The sequence below is a fragment of the Salvia splendens genome, chromosome 11 (genome assembly GCF_004379255.2).
Source record: "Salvia splendens isolate huo1 chromosome 11, SspV2, whole genome shotgun sequence".
Taxonomy (NCBI): Eukaryota; Viridiplantae; Streptophyta; class Magnoliopsida; order Lamiales; family Lamiaceae; genus Salvia; species Salvia splendens.
In genome coordinates this window covers 7,576,511-7,597,500 of record NC_056042.1, presented here as the reverse complement: position 1 = coordinate 7,597,500, position 20,990 = coordinate 7,576,511, and the positions used below count along the sequence as shown (strand labels likewise).

At 39.3% G+C, this 20,990-nt stretch overlaps 1 protein-coding gene and 2 pseudogenes across 1 annotated transcript; 1 reads left to right on the top strand and 2 right to left on the bottom strand.

The window, feature by feature from the left end:
• The first annotated feature begins 543 nt into the window (after nt 1-543).
• On the top strand, nt 544-7,018 carry LOC121754113 (putative clathrin assembly protein At2g01600). The gene is made up of 15 exons (XM_042149461.1): nt 544-775; nt 1,047-1,116; nt 1,532-1,629; nt 3,023-3,161; nt 3,323-3,450; nt 3,994-4,086; nt 4,222-4,272; nt 4,403-4,468; nt 4,559-4,624; nt 4,761-4,841; nt 4,942-5,022; nt 5,344-5,523; nt 5,618-5,693; nt 5,781-5,899; nt 6,481-7,018. Exons 1-15 carry the CDS (start codon nt 686-688, stop codon nt 6,826-6,828), a joined length of 1,686 nt encoding a protein of 561 aa, XP_042005395.1. The 5' UTR covers nt 544-685; the 3' UTR covers nt 6,829-7,018.
• Nucleotides 7,019-15,070: 8,052 nt separating this feature from the next.
• LOC121754374 lies at nt 15,071-16,480 on the bottom strand (annotated as a pseudogene).
• Nucleotides 16,481-17,903: 1,423 nt separating this feature from the next.
• On the bottom strand, nt 17,904-20,386 carry LOC121756560 (annotated as a pseudogene).
• Between the last annotated feature and the right edge of the window lie 604 nt (nt 20,387-20,990).

The window sequence follows — 20,990 nt, the reverse complement described above, 5'->3', positions numbered from 1 at the left end:
TCTAGCAATCTAGGTGTATAACCACGTTTATTTATTTTTCAATAAAATAGTGAAAATAAAATTTTTAAAATTTTTATTTGATACAATAAATGTAGAAGAATTGTGTTTAGAAGCAATTAAGACAGTCACATACATATTTATGAAATATATTGTCATGCGATTTGCCGCGATCATCAAGAATTTCCACAATATAGACAAAAGTATTGCACATTTTAGCAATGTAGGCGAATAAAATTTAAAAGCAATTAACACAAAGGCACATGCATATTTATGAATATATTGTCATGCTATTTTCCGCGAGTAATTGAATCATCAAGATTTCCACAATATAGACAAAATTATTGCACATTTAAATTGCAGTTTTGAATAATTTAAGCAATAATATGGTGGCCAGGTACTCAGAAAAAAATAATAATGATAGCTAGTTTAAAACATAGGCGAAGAAAATAGTTTTAAAGATGATGACACATCATGATGGGCCCACGCAACCCAAAAAGAAAAAAAAAAGTTCCAAGAAAAGTAAAACACGGCGGAACCGCTCAACATCGATTCGCAACCCATTTGTTTTCTCTCTCATTTAACAGCAACGGAGAGAGAGAGGCGCGAATCCGCTTGTCTGGATTTTAACATTAACAACACTACAAGTAAAGAGAAGAAGGCGAAATTCGGGGCAATCTGAAGGGGAATGGGGACACTTCAGTCATGGAGAAAAGCCTATGGCGCTCTTAAAGACCAGACCAAAGTCGGTCTTGCCCATGTCAACTCCGACTTCAAGGTCTGTAATCTCTATTTTTCTTACTAATTTGATTGATGGTGGTGCTTTGGCGACGGGATTTTGTACCAAAAATAGTAAGGATCGAGGATATTGCGTGAAATTGTGGTGATCGGATTTTCGGTTTTGATTCGTTCTATTCTGTGTGTGTCTATCTATTACTGGAAATAGAGCGATGGTGAAGGAGAAATCATGTGGTTTTGATGATTTATCAAATTGATAGTATTATTTTTCCATTCGTCTCTAATTTTCTATTTTTGGTGGCTGGAAAAAGGATGTTGATGTGGCGATCGTGAAGGCTACGAATCATGTGGAGTGCCCTCCCAAGGAGAGACACCTAAGAAGTGAGTGTTTCAGTTACTCGTGTCGTTAGATCCATTAATTTTTGTTGTTAAGGTTGTTGAGTTTTCTGTATTTAGAGAGGATGATTGGCCGAATTTGCGTTGTTGTTGTTGATACTTGATGGAGTGTATCAACTGTTTGAGGGATTTTTGTTTATAATTGTTCAGGGGTTTTCATTTTGGGTTAGAGTGAAATTCTGTGGACATTTTTAATTGGGATTGATTTTACCTAAAGCAAGGGTTTGGGATTTCAGGATTTAGTGAAAATTTCATTTCTGTATTGTATTATATGATACTGAAGTACAATGTTGACTGGCATTATCTGTTTAATTTTTTGAGAGGGAACCGACTCCTTCAGATTTAGTGAAGAATGAGTTCTCTAGCAACTACGGTTTTAGTGATTGGATGTTTTTTTCAGAAATTTTGGTTGCGACTTCAGCAATTCGACCTCATGCTGATGTTGCGTACTGCATACATGCACTTGCAAGAAGATTGGCAAAGACACATAACTGGACGGTATGGATCCTGACTATTGCTGCTTCAAATGAGACATGAATTTGAGTTAAATGTCAAGAGAATTACGTGACATCCTCTTTTTCTGACCACCCCAACATATTTGAGAGTATCTGCCTTTTTGGCTTGCTTGTATAGACACTCATAATGTGGTTTAGAACTCAGGGAAAATGTACTATTTGACCTTGAAGAAAATTACCTCATAGTGATAATTGCATTAGGAGTTCTATATGTCTATGGCAGTTTTACTAGTCTGTAAATTAGGTTTGGTTTGGATCATCGGCTCTATTATACGTTTAGTTGCAGTTTCTTTTATGGAAATTCGGAATTGTTACTAGATTCAGCTATGGTGAAAAGGTCATTTCACATATTCTTTTGAATCTTTAAATGAGCAAAAATGTACTGAGATAGAAAACATGGGAAATCTCAAATCTATATAGTGGAAGTAGTAACTATACCTTGCAAGAATTTTCTGGCACACATAATTTGTTACACTCTTGTTACGTTATATATCAAGAAACTGAATCTTGTTTTTTTGTTTATTTGGAACTTAGTTTCCTGTTTTACGAACACAAGTTATTTACTGAAATTTTTTTGGATCCTTTTTCTTCATTCCATCTATGAATTTACAATTTGAAACCTATTTTGTGATCTTTGCTTCCCTTAGCAGTTGTGCTGCTGTATTTTCAGCCTATTCTGGTAGCATTAATTCCCCTCCGCTCTTTCTGCTATCATCCTATTGTAGCTATATACTACCTGAAATTTCATGTACCCCATGAGAAGCTATTTTCTTAATGTGCTGCTTTTTACTGATAATTTGATACTCTGGCTGGTAGAGATTGATAATTTGGTGGAATATTTATTAAATAGGGATGCAGTTTTAAATGTTGTGTACCAGTTGCATTATTGGTCATGCAGTCTGTTCTTTGCTCTTGGGATGTCAAATACTTAGTAACAAACTAATTAGAACTTAGAAGAGGGAAGCATATCCTCTGCTTGATATGATCTTGCCAATGAGGGATGGTACGTGACCTATTTTTCAAACACAATTATATATCTTACCTAATAGTAAAATCACAATATAGAAGTTTTTATTTGGCTGATTGAACAGCAAATGAATCACAAGAAATTCCAGAATTTTAATTGCTGACTGATAACAAAATCAGTTTGATCACCAGATTCACCACTCTGTTTCTAGAAACACTAAATATGATGATATTTTAAAGGTCTTGTATGTTTTTTCCTTTTCTATGCTATTTACTTTGTTTGCCTTTTGTTTTTTAAATGATGCTTTTTTATATCTTTTCTTCCGCTCGTTGATAATGGAGTGTAATTGTAGATTTAACATATGTAATTTGTATCTCTTTTTACGTACTTCAGCTTCTATTTATCACAGGTTGCATTGAAAACACTAATTGTTATTCATAGAACACTGAGAGAAGGTGACCCAACATTCAAGGAAGAACTCTTGAATTTTCATCAGAGGGGCCGTGTCCTTCAATTGTCCAACTTTAAGGATGATTCTAGCCCCATTGGCAAGTGACTACTCTTTCTATATGCTGTCTAGTATTGTGAAATGCTCTTACTGTCTCGTACAGTCTAGACAGTAATTCTTTTGATCGAGTTAAGAAGAGAGTAGAACAAGTTAGTGATGATCTTTTCTGAAATGAAATAATGTGTCACTCTCGTCCTCCAGCTTGGGATTGCTCTGCTTGGGTGCGAACATATGCCCTCTTCTTGGAAGAAAGATTAGAATGCTTTAGGATACTTAAGTACGACATTGAAGCCGAGCGCCTTCCTCGACCGGCACAAGGTGAAGATAAGGTATGGTCATGATAGAAATTATTGATTTATCTTCTCCATCTCAGTTAGTGGGTGTATATATTCCCTCGAATGTGCTCCTTCTTCAATATGCCGATTTTGTCCTTCCTTTTCAAATTTCTATTTCTGCCAAAATTGCCTCAACTTGAAATAAAAAATTATGAGCCACGTTTAACTAATAACAAAAACTCCCTCAATGTGCTTCTGAACAACCATTTTGAAGTGCAAACACGTAGTAAATATTTAAACATAAAACAGAGTATAGTGACATTTTTTCCCATTTTCTAACTAATCAGGAAAAAGATATGTAACAAAATGTGTGTTGGATAACAGCATATATTTGTCACATATCATTAGAATCCTTGGTATATGTTCAAAAAACCTAGCAACTAGTTAAAGAAGAATTTACATTAAAGATATTGTTGTAGAGCTCGGCATGTGTAAAAGTGCATTTCTATGTCTTGTTGTGGACCTTTGTTTATACTGGTTCATGGTATGTGGGTTCTAATGTTGGTAGGTGTGTTCTTATTCTGATAATTTGTCCAGGGCTACAGTAAAACCAGGGACTTGGTTAGTGAAGAACTTTTGGATCAGTTGCCTTCTTTGCAGCAGCTTCTGTACCGTCTTATTGGATGTCGGGTATTCTTCGACTATCTGTTTCTATCATTCTTCTGTTATTAACCAATTTTCTATTCTTTTCATTCGTTTAAATGTTTTCAGATCTGATTTTTAGCAGTCATGGAAATATCTCTACTAATCTTTATTAATTTGCAGCCTGAGGGAGCAGCTGTGAACAATTATGTAATTCAGTATGCCCTGGCTCTGGTACTCTCTCTCCCCTCTCTCTCACACACACATTCTCAATTTCTCATTCCTTGGTGCTGTTGTTGAGTTGATACACTGCATATGATTAAGAGGTTTTTGTTCTTTTCTTGATAATATTTGTGGCTTTCAGGTGCTCAAGGAAAGCTTTAAAATTTATTGTGCCATAAATGATGGAATAATCAACCTTGTTGACAAGGTCATTGAAATACTCTTCCAAGCGTACCATTTTATCAGTTAATGGGTTTTATTATTTCTTAATGAAAAAATTTATGCCTTTTGTATTTAGTTTTTTGAGATGCCAAGACATGAAGCCATTAAAGCCCTTGATATTTACAAAAGAGCTGGCCAGCAGGTAAACTTTTACTCTGCAAAATTGATGTATGAGTTATTCTTTTTTGATTGGTAATGTATCGAGAGTCTCAGTAATTTTAAATTATCGGGGGTTTGGAGCTTGTTTGTTGTGTCATCGTGTCATGCTCATATTACAGGCCAATAGTCTTTCCGATTTCTACGAAATCTGCAAAGGGCTTGAACTTGCTAGGAATTTCCAATTCCCTGTGCTGAGAGAGGTAAGCTGTCAGTAGAGAATTTGCTGGTTTTGTTCTTCACTGTTTTGTTCACTTCATAAAATTGTTTGCTGCATCTTTCTTTGGATCTTGGTTTCAACAGCCTCCACAGTCCTTTTTGGTGACCATGGAAGAGTATATACGTGAAGCGCCAACAATGGTTTCTGTTCCAAATGTGGCCTTGGTTAGTTAACTTTTACTTGATGCAATCATTATTTGGTACTCCCTCCGTCCCATAGTAGATGTCACACTTGGGAGATGGCACGGGATTTTAGGAGATGTTATTTTGTGTGTTAAGTGGTGAGAGGAAATATAATTTTATAATTGATGTGAGAAGGAACTTTTTCCAAAAGAGGAAATGTGACATCTTTTGTGGGACAAACTAAAAAGGAAAGTGTGACATCTACTATGGGACGGAGGGAGTAGCATTTTTCTTGCTTTTGGGCATATTGATTTTCTTGTTTGCCAAGGTAGATTCTCATTTAGAATGCTTTTACTATTTCAGGAATACCCAGAAAGGTTGATGCTGACTTACAAGGAAGAGGATGTTCCTTCACCTTCTGAAGAGACAAAAATTCCACATGAGGAACCTGCACCTGAACCAACTAATGAAGTTTCTAGATCATCCCCTGAGGCATCAATTCCTCCATCTCTTCCAACTAAAGTGGACACTGATGATCTGCTGGTCAGGAACAGAAGTACTTGATATCTTGTATCTGAAACAGTAAATGGGGGGTGTGTAATTCTTACCTGTGCATTTTCCTGTTCGATCTATTTAGGGTTTGAATGCAGATACGCAAGATGCTGCTGCGATTGAGGAAAGCAATGCTTTGGCTCTAGCCTTAATTCCTTCTGGTAAGCTTTCATGTCCACTCAGTTGCATTATAAATCTTTTGATCATCTTTGAAGAGCAAAGATGATATCATGTTGTGCGTATTGCAGGCACTACACCTTTTGACTCTGATGCTTCTCAATCCACAAGTTTTGACCCTTCTGGGTGGGAACTTGCTCTGGTTACTGCTCCAAGCACCAACTTATCATCGGTTCAGGAGAGACAATTGGTATGCCATGTGTTATTATGTAGTTAACAAAATTGGATGCCTCACCCTTTGCTTCCTCCTATGTTCATCCTTGTGCCTGACTAAATGGATTGTTAGTATTTTCTGGTATGGCTGAAGTCTGCATGTTTGAGAATCTCTTAACAAGAAGTTTGGCTGCACCTAATAGGGTCAATTGTCTTTGTGCCCTTTAAGGTGATGATGAAATGCATGTAGAATGAAACAACGAGATAACCATTATGATGCTTTTACTTGCTGGTCTTGTGTTGGGTCTCTTTTTTTTTGGGAGGGTGGGAGCCAATGGCACCAGCTTCACTTTGTAAGAGAGTATTACGGTGATACGATCCCACATCGGTTTCACACGAAAGTGTGGAATAGCATATAATAGGGAGTCAACCCTTTACCTTTGACCATGGTTTTGGGTTAAGTTAGGGCTTCCTATCTTATATGCTTATCATACGGTGGGGGATCTGAAGCATGTCAGGGGTTGGTATAATAATCTAATCTGCCATGTATACTGCCACGCTGAAAGATGCTGCTGTATTATTTTGCCGAAATGATGTTTGCTTTATGGACATGTGTAGGGTGGGGGACTGGATATGCTTACTCTCGAGAGTCTGTATGATGAAGGATCATATAGAGCATCCCAACAGCCAGTATATGGAGCACCTGCCCCCAATCCCTTCGAAGTCAGTGACCCGTTCGCTGTTTATAACAATGTTGCGATTCCAACAGTTCCTCCAGTGGCTGGCATGACACAACATCAAGTCAACCAGTTCATGCCATTTCAACTGCCGCAGCAGCAGCCCACCCATTCAATGATGAGCTCACAGAATCCTTTCGGTGATACTGGGTTTGGAGCATTCCCTGCTGCGTCCGCGCCTACTCATCCCCAAACTACCAACCCTTTTGGTAGCACAGACTTCCCATAAAAAGGTGCATATATGTTGAATGCCATTTACTCGGCCATAGTTGATTTTGGTATATTTGAAATGAGTGGAAGTTTGCTGCTGTGGTATAATGTCCCAAGGGGAGTTGCTTTTTGAGCTCACTTGATGTATACTTTTGGGTGTTGTAAAGATATTTTGTGCTTGAAAATGCACTTCATTAAATGATGCTTCATTGGTATTGGCAATCATCTATTTTATTCAAACAAACTTTACTCTTTGTTGATATAGAAAGTTGTATAACAAGAATAAAGTGGTACGAAACACTTGATAAAAAAATTCTTATTTCCAGGATGATTTCTAGAATTTTGCGAATTTTGCTCGAACTTCAAGCTGTCATTCCTCCAAAAAAAGATTAAATTTTTTTTAATAAATAAAAGGTTAATGATCAAATATATCTCAATTTTAAGCATTTTTATAGGAACAATTTTTTCTCAAATAATTAACTAGTAATCATACGACGCACCAAGTCATAGTTCGATTTCAGTTAGAACCTATGATGACAAAATTATGGATAAAAATAATACTACTCAAACTTTGATGAATACAGTCAAACTTAACCTTTACATCTCGATTTTGTCATGTAAAAGTCTAAATTTACCAGAATAATACTCCCTCCGTTCCATAGTAGTGAAGATATTTCTTTTCGGCATGAAGATTAACGTAAATTGTGTTAAATTAGTTAAGTAAAGAAAGAATAAAGCATGAAATGAAAAAAGGTAGAAAGATGAAGAAAGGATAAAATAAGATAGAGTAAAGTAAGTGAAAAGAAATATGTTGACTTTTACTAGAAAGGGAAATGATTGAACTACTATGGAACGTACCAAAATGGTAAAATGACTTCACTACTATAAAACGCTGGGAGTAGTAGCTAAGAGTGTTCACTATAAGCGGACAGCCCCAATAGCTACGCCCTCTTTTTTGTCCACAGCCCCAATTTATTTGTCCGCGGCCACAAAAAAAACTGCCCGCAGCTATAAGGTGGACACTTCCAATAGCCCCAAAATTTTGTATCCACTTTTCATTTGATTTTAAAAAAATCGAAAATTTTGTACCGGCTACTTATTTCTCTCCTTCTTCCTTCTTCCTTCTTCCTTCTTCCTTCTTCCTTCTCCAATCTCCCTCTCCCTCTAAAAATGTTGAAAATTAAAAAAAAAATTATCCGAGCGGTCAGCGCGCCTATAGGCGCGGCGATCGGGGACCGGCGCGTCCTCGCACATAACTCGCCGGAGTGCCGTCCGCCCCAACAAAAATCATCCACCCCGGGGCGGACGCTCCCTCCACTATAGGCCGGCGGAGCGGTATCGGAATGGGGGCTGCCGGCGCGCCGCCCTATAGTGGACACCATAATAAAGGAATGTTAGATGAAAGAATACAAATGAAGATATTTACTAGAGGAATTTAAAAGGCAGTAACTGCTTAGGCTGGGCGTGAGAGTTATTGATGATGAGTGACGACATATGCACTTTTTACAAGAAAGAGAAGGAAACTATAGAACACATTAGAGCATCTCCAAGAGTATCCACAATGGCGGCGAGCGAACCGGCTACTGCCGAAGATAGAAAGAGAAGGAAACTATAGAACACATTAGAGCATCTCCAAGAGCATCCACAATGGCGGCGAGCGGACCGGCTAGCCGAACTCAGGCACTCGCCGGTTTACTCGCCGAACCATTGTAACCGGCGAGCGCCATTTCGGCGAAAAATCGGCAAGCGCACGCCGATCCGCGAGCGCTGGGCGATGCGCTCGCCGGTCCGCTCGCAGCCATTGCAGGCTCCGGACCGGCGAGCGATCGGCGAGAGATTTTTTTTAAAAATTTTTAAAACACTATGTATACGCGCTTTGCACGTCATTTTCATTCGCACCACTTGTTTTAACGAGTACTCTCTCTATCTTAATTTCTGTACAAGATCAACAACGGGAAATGAGCAACGTTGGTGGTAGTAGTGGTGGTAGTGTTGGGGATGCTGAGGAGTACGAACGTCGAATGAACGAAGCGTTAGAGGCCTATACGAACCGTGAGATTGATCGGCTGATGAAGAGGGCCTTGCAGCCGGCAGTACCTTGACCACGACCAGTTGGCCACTGCCGAACAGTGATTGAATGTGATCACGTAGCTGCACATCAGCGCCTATACGAAGACTACTTCGCACAGGAGCCGCGGTTCAACGCCAACCTTTTCAGGCGCCATTTTAGGATGAGCAGAGCCCTGTTTATGTGTATTGTTAATGCCTTGGAGCATCGATATCTGTATTTCCGCTTCAGGCACGATGCGGCTGGCATACCCGGCCACACACCTATTCAAAAGTGCACTGCGGCAATCAGGCAGTTGGCCTACGGAGGCGCGGCAGACATGTGGGACGAGTACCTCCACATCGGTGAGGCGACTGCCCATGAATGTATGAAGTATTTCTGTTAGGGCGTGATTGAAATTTTCCGTGATTAGTACCTTCGAAGCCGTACCCCCGAAGACTGCCAGGATCTGATGCAGATGCACGGGGAGAAGCATGGGTTCCCGGGTATGTTAAGCAGCATAGATTGTTTGCATTGGGAGTGGAAGACTTGTCCCGCTGCCTGGAAGGGGTTCTACATGACCGGCTACAAGGGAAAGAATCCCACAATGATCCTCGAGGCCGTAGCTGACTACCGGCTGTGGATTTGACATGCGTATTTTGGGATAGCCGGGTCGAACAACGACCTCAACGTCCTCAACTCATCGCCCCTTTTCAACGAGCAGTGCCAGGGCGTCAGTCCGGCCATTAGTTTTGTCGCCAACGGCAACCGGCATGATATGGGCTACTACTTGGCGGATGAGATATACCCTAGGTGGCCCATCTTTGTGAAGACGATCAGATATTCGCAACAGTTTATTTTCCAGAATTTGAAGTTAAATTGGAACTTTGAGAAAAAACAATCACTATAGAGAATTGGCACATGGATTAAAAGTCGATGCCCAGACTGTTCATTGTCGTTATGATACATACTTTGGACGAAATTGGAAGCGGCTGAAGGTTTTGGTATCCAAAAAGAAGTGGGGATTGGTGAATGTGGTATGTTTTGCTTATCTCATTATTTTACTTGCTTGTTTATGTTTGCTGGGAGAAAATAGTTGGGTGTTTATGGCTAGAGTTGTCAATTGGGTCTGGGCTGTGTGGTTGAAATGGGCTCCAATTGGGCCATCTTGTAAACTAGGGCGGGCCCAAGCCCATCTGAAGCCTAGCCTAGCCTAGGCCCAGGCCCGACCAAGGTTTAGACTCGGCCCTAGCCCAGACTCGGGCCATTAGGGGCCCCCATTCCATAATTAGATTTTTTAATATAATTAGCTAATTAATCACTAATTAATTTTCTTCATATTGTTCCAATTTTATTGGATGTTCTCGAAGGACTCACTACTTATAGTCTAATATCCACACAATTTGCCAACCAAATCATGAATGCAACATTCAATATCAACATTAAATATTTTTATCCAAGTTGTAAAAAAGATGATTTTGAAGTTTATCTTTTAAAATATAACTCATATCTTGGTATTCAAACCTCAATATTTAATGAAAAAATTACATTTTTAAAAAAAATTTATTAGTTTTAGAGCATCCACAATAAGAATAGCCCCACCATAGCCCAGCCATAGCCTAGCCACAAACTCCTCCTGCCATATCATCAACACTAAAACTCCTCCTGCCACATCATCAGGATAAGCAACTAGACAAGCAATAGCTCAGCCATAGCCTAGCCCCAATAAACAAAATTATAAAAAACAAATAATTAACAATCACACAAAATACGGAATTAAATTTACGACACAGATACGGGAAAACTCAATAATAATATTAAATTTAAAAAGTACATTAATAAAAAAAATTTACAGAAATCTAAAAAAAACTCCTCCTCCACACACGAGCCCCCGCCTCACTCCTCGTCGTAGCCGTCGCCGTTGTCACCGCTATCCGGGACCCCCAATTCTGCGGCATCTGAGCCCGCGTCTGAGCCCCCCACCTGTGCCGCGGCGGGATTCAAATCGGCCCGCATACTCACGAGCATTGCGTGAAGAAAACTCTTCTCCTCGGGGTCAGTTGCATCCCTCCATTCAGCTAAGATCTTGTACATCTGAGTTCGCGCTTCTTGACGCGCGAAGAAGAGGAGCTCGGATGTCGACCCGCCAACAGGGAGGATGCCGATTGGACCTCCTGGGAGGTCTGGCGAGCCCGTTGCGCCCGCCTTTGACCAACCGGGCGAGTGCGGCGAGCAAACGCGGGAGGGGACAGGGTTTCCTGTACATCGTCAGGGAGGTCGTGGGAACCGCCGCTGCTGCCGCCGCTGTAAGTACCGGTATAATTTAGGCGCTGCTTCTTCGGCCAGCCAGCATCTACACCTGCCCAAAACTTCTCGGAGTCCATCAGCACCTCATAGCAGTTCCAGTAGGTGAACTCCTTGTAAAGTCCGGGCTAGGGAAAGGCTTTCTCCGCTATCCTCCTGTAGTCCTCGTTAGTTTGGCCACTGGTCTGCATTCGGAGGGCGTTGCTGTACAAGCCAGAAAATCGGGAGACCCCAGTCCGGATTCGGTCCCACCCCTTCCGGCACTCCTCCCCGCTGCGTGGCCTCCCCTTCGGGCAAAATGCTTTGTAGGCTGCTGCTATTTTAGCCCACAAGTTGACGATCCTCTGATTGTTTGAGGCAAGGGGATCATCGCAAACACTCACCCACGCCTTGGACAGCGCGACGTTCTCTGCGTCGTCCGCGTCCGTCCACTTCCTCCGTGCCGGGCTGTTGTCACCAGCCGTCTGCGATGACTCGCCGACCACCCTTTTCTCCTTCTTCTTCTTGGGCGCGCCCCGACCCCGCCCTACTCCCCCCGTTTGAACGGGAGTGGCCGCATCCCCGAGATATATTCCCAACTCCTCTAAGGAGAAGGTCTCAATGCCAGTGAACTGCGTCTCCGCTGGGGTCGATGTGTACGAAGAAGCAGTAACAAAATCAAAACTGGGGCGATAGACGTTCCCCCCCCCGGCGTCCCCTGCATCCCCGGGTACCCCGGCATCATCTGCATCCCGGGTTGCATCCCCGGTACCCCCTGCCTGCCCGGCATCCCCTGCCATTCCAGCATACCACCCCCGGATGCCATCCCGGGCATCATCTGCTGCCAAGGGTACATGTTGTAGTACCCGGCCATCGGACCCCATCCACCTCCCATGGGTACCGTGGGAGTTTGAGACCCGCTGGTCCCTGGAGTAGGCTCGTTGTTGTGCTCCATTTCGCGTTGTTGCTCTTGTACAGAAATTAAGATAGAGAGAATACTCATTAAAACAAGTGGTGCAAATGAAAATGACGTGCAAATCGCGTATATATAGTGTTTCGAAAATTAAATAAAAAAAATTTCCGCTTGCCGATCGGGAGCCTGCAATGGGGGCCAGCCGATCGGCGAGCGCATCGGCCAGCGCTCGGGAATCGGCGTGCGCTCGCCGATTTGGCACTCGCCGGCTGCAATGGTTCGGCGAGCGAACCGGCGAGCGCCATGGATCGGCTAGCCAGTGGGCTCGCTATCATATACTGTTAGTTTTAAAAATACATCAACTCATACGCCATTTACACTAACAAAAATAACATAATGACTCTTCTTTTAGGTACACGCTTACTTCTAGATAAATAAAAAAAGAAAAATGATGTCAATAAAAAGTTAGTAAATGAACTTAAATATTATTTAAGTTTAGATTTAATGTAAATGAGATATAAATATAAATTACTTTGAATAGTGATCTAGGGAAAATGCTTAACTACAGAACATGAATTTAGTTTACTATAAGAGCGATTTAGTTCACTATAGGAAGGAGTGAACCAAAACGCCTTTACAATGAACTAAATCCTTCACGAAGTAAATACTTCACTATAATGGTGTTTTGGTTCACTCCTTCCTATAGTGAACTAAATCACTCTTATAATGAACTAAATCGCTCGTATAGTGAACTAGATCATTTTGATCTAATGGCTGAGATTTGTTTTCTAGTTATACATTCAATATTAGTTATACTATAATCATCTCCCTATAAGGTTATCTATATAATATAATTAGCATTTCTTTGATATATATATTATATATATATATATATATATATAGGGGAGCATTATTCTCCTTTTCCACTCTAAGATCCTTTTCTCTTCTTAATAATAACCGTTAGATCCTTCCAATCAACGGACCACGTTAATCCTTATTAATTATTTCCGCGTTGCATTATAGCTCCTTTCGTTGTGCATTACGGGGGTAATATAGTAAACTTGATAAATTGGAACCGCCATTTTTTTGGGAATTGCGAATGTCACGCCATTTGCAATCTTCCACTCTTCAGTTTTCTCCTATTTACTCCAGGCGACTCCTCGACTCCCCCACTCCTTCCCCTCTCTAAACCCTAATTACATCCGCCAAATTTCGATTTCCACAGCCTCCGCCACCGATTTGCGTCGATTCCACTCCACCGCGGTTACAGCGGCCACAAAATCGACCGGCGTTGACGTGTTTGCACGCCATATTCAACAAATCTCGCAGGTATGTAAAGGGAAAACATTCAACTGAGCGAATGCCTAGGCTTTAGGATATCGGAATTACCTAGGTAATCGTCTAGGGTTGTCTCTGATTATGATTGCTCGACATGTTGTGTTGGTTTACCACGTCTCGATTCAGGTATCTTATTTCTTTCGGTTTATTCCAGATCAAATATGCCAAAAAGAGGTCGTCCGCGCTCGCAAGCATCACAGGAAGCAGGTAAATTGCACTCGTTGGTTGTGCTTTTCAGTATTATTTTTGTTGAGGATTGCTACTTGCATGTTTCTTTGATGCTCACTATACAGTGTAAAAATGTCTTACTGGACCATTTTAGGTAATTGTTTTGAGGTCAATTGGTTCGAAATAATCTTGTATGTGCTTTCACATTTTATGAATATGAATAGCCTTATTTAGATGTCTAGTTTCATTACTTGCTGTAAAACTAGCATTTTAGGGGTATTTTAATGTGCAATGCTCAAGAGTATATACATTTATTGTTTGTTCGGATTAGTGCATTATGTATATGTTTGGAGATTCATTGAGGGTTTTGAATTGTGCATTATGTAGAGTATAGGTAGTGTGCTGCAGAATGCATTATGTAAGAATTCCGTGTGCATTTTTTTTGGCAGACAGTGCATTATAGGTAGGTTTGTATTCATTATTTGTTCATTTTGGGTAGGCCAGACGATACCTCCACAATGTATTCAATTACATTTTTTCTTTATCTCTGCAGTATGGTAGGTTTTGTATTCATCTTATTTGTCCTAGGCACCATGAGTTTACTCTATTTATATGGTAGTGTCAATCTAGAGAAGAATAATAGCATACCGGCAGTATATGGTATTTTAGAGGTGGGTGCGAGCTGTGTGTGTGCTGTGTAGGCCAATGTATTTTGAAGACTTATTATCTATATGCAATTTAATTGAACTTAGCATGTGCATTATTTATACCACATTGTATGCCATTATGTTGTTATTAATGACTAAAGCATTATTGTATTACATAATTAAGCATTATCTGTATTAACTATGTAAAGCATTATGTACTCAGTTCTATTAGAGAGCTAGTGCATTAATGTTAAAGTGCTTGGAGATGTCATTGTGGTATTTACGATTGTGCATAATTAGTAGTATAGTGTGCTTCCAGAATACAGTAGTTGGGTGCACTCTTTTTATGCCAGATCAGTTGCATTTATGTATCATTATGTATGCATTATGTTGCTTTAACATTATTTCTATCAAATATTACATGTCTCGTTTCTTCGGCTTCATCTTTCTATCGTCTTAAATTGAGTCTCTCAAACGTACAAAGAACTTGAGCTTTAAAAAAAATCAATTGAGCAAAAGTATAAAAGTAGGAAAAGTCGGGCCTTGGCTTCCAGTACTTCCCTTTTCAACTTTAACATAATTGAGATGAAATTACATACTTAAATAATTAAGACCAATCCTTTCCAACTTTAAATTGAAATGGGCTTTGTAAATACGCTACTCTATTGAAATCGACCAAGTATGGGCCCAATAAACAAAGAAGGGAACGTTGAAAATTAAGTGAAGCCCAATAACAGAAATAGGTCGTGAACCAATTATCTTACGTACAACTCAAATTAAAGCAACAATCATGTTTAGAAATCAAGGATTAAAAACATTAAAAAAAATTACAATTTTGAGATTATTGATTTGAATGAGAAATGAACTAGTAGTTGATGGCGCTGCACCTCCTCCTTATGATACCATTCTTTCCTAGGAGGATCTCAATCTCTCCCATCTTCTTCATTGCTTTCGCTAAATCAGCTGCAAACACTCGCGGTTTCTTTGTATATTCCGACACGATGGCGGCAACTGAAAAGCACTTGGTCCGACTGCAGAAGTCCCTTCCGTTCAACCAAGTTCTTGAAGTACTTGTTGTCCAACAAATCTGGCGTCTCCACATCCAGCGCCGCCAAGTTGCCGTCGCCACCGTTTCGGGGCAGCGCCGCCTTCTCGTGGTAGCAAATCCAACATCCACGTCTGAGCCATTGCTGTATATTCTTTCGCGGAATAAGAAGCACTGAGCTTGCCCTATCGTGTGGGCCCCTGCATAAAGGACGAGAGAAAGATATAAAAAAAATAGTAATAATAAATTGGGCCGATTAGGCTAATTTTGGTGAATGAACATAATTGGAATGATGAGACTATTTTTTTTGGATAGGTAAGTATTACATTAATTAATTAGTCTCGCCAGATAGTGAAACCATGTCTCTAGCGTTAAGACCTTTAATGGCGAATGCAAGAATGAGCTCGTTGAGATCAACGAAAGGGCTTGGAAGATCAGTCTCTGCTTGTGACTTGTTGGCCGTAGTCTAGTCCCTTCTTCCCAACCGCACATTCCACCACGGGCCAACCTGCACAACTCTCTCTCGATGTCATTTTGAGCTGAGGAATCTTGTGCGTCTAACTTAATTACTATCTCCGTCCATAAGAAATAATCTTGATTGTGAACAACACAAATGACATAAGTTTTCATGCAAATTTGGTATAATACGAAGTAGATAGAAAGAAAAAGTGACTTAAGTGTTTTAGTGGAAAATAAGATCAACCTCATAAAAAAAAAATTAATAATAATAATAGTACTACAACTAGATAGAGAGACTAATTTTTGTAGACAAACCAAAATAAAAAAAAAACAAAACTATTTTTTATGGATGGGCTGTATACTTACGGCGACAGAGGCGTGCCGTGCGGCTAGGGTGGTATGTCGGCGCACGAGACAACGCCGGGGCAGGCGCGCTCGATCTCACGCTTCACGGCCTCAATCACGTCGTATCCTCTAACGGAGTTAGCGTTGGGGATGGCCCCCTTCTCGCTCTGGATAGTAACGGTCTCATCGAGCAAGATGGAAGCATCGCATCCCTGAACGAAGCAGTCGTGGAAGTGGAGGCGGATGAGGGACGCCGCCATGCGCGGCTTTGCGGGAGACCGCTTTCTCGATGGATTTGCGGATTATGGCAGCGGCGTCCGGACATCTTCTGTCGTAGAACTTGGTGGATAGTTTTGCTTCGCATGCAATACTATTGATCAATAGTATTAAATGTATGATAGATATAAGTTTGAAAAATATCTTCATGTTTAAAGATTTCAAGAGTATATAATGTTGATTTTGAAGATGGTGTTTCGCATATACTTATATAGAAGAAATGGTCCAGTGTTAAAATTCCATCAATATTGACGCATCTATCACGAATCTTTTCAAAAATTATTTTTTAACACGGACTTAAAACTTGGTACTATATAATATCACGAACTTATATAACTGTAGTATTTTATCACCAGCAACAAAATACGACTACATTAAAATGAGATAGATAATCATATCTGCATTTTAGAGACTTTGTAATCACATGATAATCATATCCAAATGCAACAATTCGTGATATTATATGTCAAGTTTAAAATTTGTGTAAAAAAAGAAATTTTAGAAAATTTTATGATATTAATATTATAGCTTAGCCGCCAATACACCTAAAAATATTATAGCTTAGCGAATTGATACTTGATTAAGGTCGCTATTGGCTACCAGAACGTGTTTCATGCTAATAAAAAATACTTTTGAGAGATAATTTATGGAAAACAAATTAAAAGATTATATTTTGTTTTCCCCACTATATATTTTTATATTCTTGTAGTTTACTAGTTTTGCCACGTTTGATTCTGATTCAGTTAGAGTTTTGCATTTTTGGTATATAGTATGATGTATAGTCAATAATTGATGTGAGTAATTTTTTATATTAAAGAAATTCCTTAGAGACTGACAGCTCTAAATTCATTGTTATTATGTTAGTGTGTTTTAATTATTAAATGATTGGCGTTTATTCCCTGGCTCCTTTTCGCATAGAAACATGCATAATTGCATATTATGACGCTCAGCATACATTTACGCAGTAAAATAATTAAAGATTTGGGCTCCATGCATAGTTTTAATTTGAATTAAACAGACAGAAAAGTTCATCTTATAACCACTTCCATTTTTTAAACGATACCGACAATCTTATCTTATGATTAAAATCTAACCAGATAAGTTGATTCAATCCAACATGGAAATTTCAACTTTCAAGGCTTCAAATAAAACAAAGATAATAGCTGCTTTTTTCTTTTCTTTTTCTGAATAATGATACGATAGTGCACCCTTTAAAAATTCCAGTACATATATTCTTCCCTAAAGAGTCACTTACATGTGAATATATGATTTAATTATGTCAAAACGATTATTTTGATAGAAATTTGGTATATACTAAGCCCAAAACCATTCTATTGTAAGCCAGATAATTTGTTATTCAGGCCTAAAGTTATTGAGCCCAGGTGAGTATAATCTGACCCCAGCTTTTTGGCATATGAAGTTTTTTTGTTTTTTCAAGACTCAAACTACTTCTAATATTTTTCATACATTTTTTTCAACACACCCATATTGATGATTGATGTGGCTTGAGTCAAGTTATAAATCAGCTACGACTACAAAGATATTAGCAGTAAAATGAGAATGAAACAAGCTATTCGAACAAGTGGGAGATGGCCAAATACATCCATCAACAAGGAACACACTATTAAAAAGCAGTGGACAATTTCTCCAAGTTCATTTTTAAAGAGCACATCACATTCTATATTGCAACCATTTCCCCAATGGGACCTGCATTTTTCATCGAGTGAAACAGAAGATAACCGCTTCTTCTACGTATCTGAGACACGCATCTGGCAGGGCTACGTTCAGATGAGTTTTTTTTTTCAAGCAGCAATGAAAGGCAGGAGGTGTCATTCTGCAACTTTTATACCTGTTAGGTAGACTTGAGACTGGATGATGCTACCACCTATCCAGAATCCTGGCATTACCATCACACCGACCTTGGGCTTCTCATCGCCATCCTCTACAACAAAATCTTTCACAACACTATCCATATAAACCTCTGAAAACTCATTGCCCTCTTTACTTGAAAAATCTTAACTGGAGGATCAAATGAATGCACCAACCGGTGCAAAAGCCAGATCATTTTAGCTAATTTCAGAAAAGCCTGGTACAAGGCCGTCCTTGGATGCCCTCCACCCACTATGTAGTTCCGTTGGTCTAAGTTACCAAAAAATGATGCTTCCATCTTTGATGGACAACATCAAGGTATTTCCTCTGGCAAAACTTTCCAAACATTGAATCTGGATTCTGTCCCACAGCATCAAGTGGATCCATTTCTCTCAAACTAAGATACTCCTGATATAAACTTTCTTTCGTCTCAGCCTGGTTATCTGGTTTCATACCAAAACACTCATCCTGGAACCCAATGAACATTATCTGGCATATATGAGACTCAAAAGCATATTTTTTGTGAGCCCTTTTTGCATACACAATGTTTGGTTCAATGGAATTGCTGCGGCATCAAGATCCCACCCAGCTGCTTTCATCATGTTGATTAAGGGCTTGGAGAAGTCATGAATGGCCCTGGAAGCAGCTTCTACAGCTGAGATGAAAAGTTCAGGAGATAAATCCACTGAAAACTGTCCCATTTCACCGTGACTCCCTTCTGATTCTTTCGTTGACAAGCCCCTAAGCTTCAGGTTCTTCTCAAGTTTTACTCGTTTCTGACTGGAATCCTGAATCTGCTGCTCCAATTGAACAATCTCAGAATCTTTATTCTGAATTTCAGACTGAAAATTTTTCACCATGACCTCATATGTCTTCAACAGGCTCTGCTGTTCTTGAATCTCGGCAGCTAATCGGGAGTCTTGTGGAGAGACACAGACAGGCTTGGGGTTGTGCTCCCTGTAGAAATGCTTGAGTTCAGAAAGATTCTTTAGCTCTGATATTACAAGCTTGTCAGCAGCTTGAATTTTATCCGGATAATAAGGAGTGTGGGCAGCTTGTAGTTGAATGTAAGCCGACTTCAGGGAGGAGATGTTTGTAAATATCCTAGACACTAATGCTTCCATAGCTTCAGGGCTCTGATTTGTTGCCTCTTCCATTGGTTGGGGATGAACTTTTTGGTAGCTGCTTTCACGAACTTGAGTATCCTTTGCACCACTGTGTCGCATATCTACTTTTACTGAAAACAAAACTCACCAAATTACTTTGGGACCACAGGGGAATATTGCAGCAACAACTGCAAACAAAGAAGATTGCCTGTGACTATAGGTTGGAAATATGTTGAAAAGAATAACATAAAATGGGTTTTTTGGGAACCGATTGACAGGATAGAGAGACCTCACAGTTAGATCACACTTTAGAAGTAAAAGAACACAGTTCATATCAATCTGGATGCCTTTCCTTAGCTCCCAATTTCATACTTACTATAGGAGCTATCTAACAGAGAATAAGGTATGGAGTCTACTCACAGACCAAATACTCAAGAACAGATAATCACGATTAAATACTCCAAGCAAAGAAACCAAAAACACCACTCCAAAGATATGCACCAACAACGGAGATAAAAGCTCCTTAAAGATGCAGGAGACCATTTCTTAGTAACACCTAATTTAAAATTTTATTAGGAAAAAAAAGTTCTGAGAATCGGAGACATTTGTCACTTCAGTTATAGGTGAAAGAATCCGCTCTACCAGAATTCAAAGGAAAAATATAGAAAACCCACTTGGCCAGACTGACTATAGTATGGATAGATATAGCCCTTCACTTCGTGAGTATTTTAATATATTGACAAACATTCTTAGATGAATCGCACTATTAGAAACCAGATAAAAAATAGCACAAAAGGAAAAGATAGCATTGAATGTAAGCTCTATGGTAAAATGCAATCACCTCTATATGAAGAAGAGCAACGCACAAGGCGAGTTTATTTCATTTCAATTAAAATATGAAAAAAACGAGGGCAGATTTGGGGGTTGTGTGAATTGGTGAGAGAGCGATTTAGATGTGAAGGGTGGAAGGAGGAGATGAGCAGTAAAGGCGGCAGCGGCAACGACTGTCGCCGGAGAAGGGGGCTTCTGGTGTTGATTTTGTGAAAGATCGATGAGAGAGAGAGAGAGAGACGAAGTTGGGTTTGGGCTCTTGTTAATTTTAGCCATATTTGATTAGTGTGGGTTTTTGGAGGCTGAATGAATTGGGCCAAGTTTAAGATTAATAAGCTAAAATGGATTAGTGTGAGTTTTTACTTATAATCAGTGATTAAGGCCTAACAAGCTCATATAAATTCATCTGCTCTTATTAAAGTTCAACTAATCAATTTAGTTCATTTAGACACTAGCTTTTGGTTTGGTTGGTTTTACAACCATTTTTTTGTTTTGCTTTTCTTTTCTTTTCTTTTCATTTGTTTGCATTTTTGAAAAGTTTAAAATTTCATATTTAATTTTTATTAGCTGATAGTATTATTTTATTTGTATTTTTTATCTTTATTTATTCCGTTCTCTTTCATTTTTTTTGTTGCATTTTTTTTCCTTTTTTGCTATTTCTATTATCAAAATGTTATAGTTATATTAATATATATTAGCACATGAACTTGTTAGGATATTAGTTTAAAATTTGCCTTTATCTTTGAATTTAATTACTATATATAAGAAATAAGAAATAAATTAATATAAATTAAAAGAGAATTTATAAATATACTATAAGAAAATGAATAGTGAATTATTATAGATCCAACTAA

Coding starts and splice junctions, on each gene's coding strand:
- LOC121754113 (XM_042149461.1), top strand. CDS start 686: ATGGGGACACTTCAGTCATGGAGAAAAGCCTATGGCGCTCTTAAAGAC. Junction 3,451..3,993: donor CGGCACAAGGTGAAGATAAG/GTATGGTCATGA, acceptor TAATTTGTCCAG/GGCTACAGTAAAACCAGGGA. Junction 4,469..4,558: donor TAATCAACCTTGTTGACAAG/GTCATTGAAATA, acceptor TTTTGTATTTAG/TTTTTTGAGATGCCAAGACA.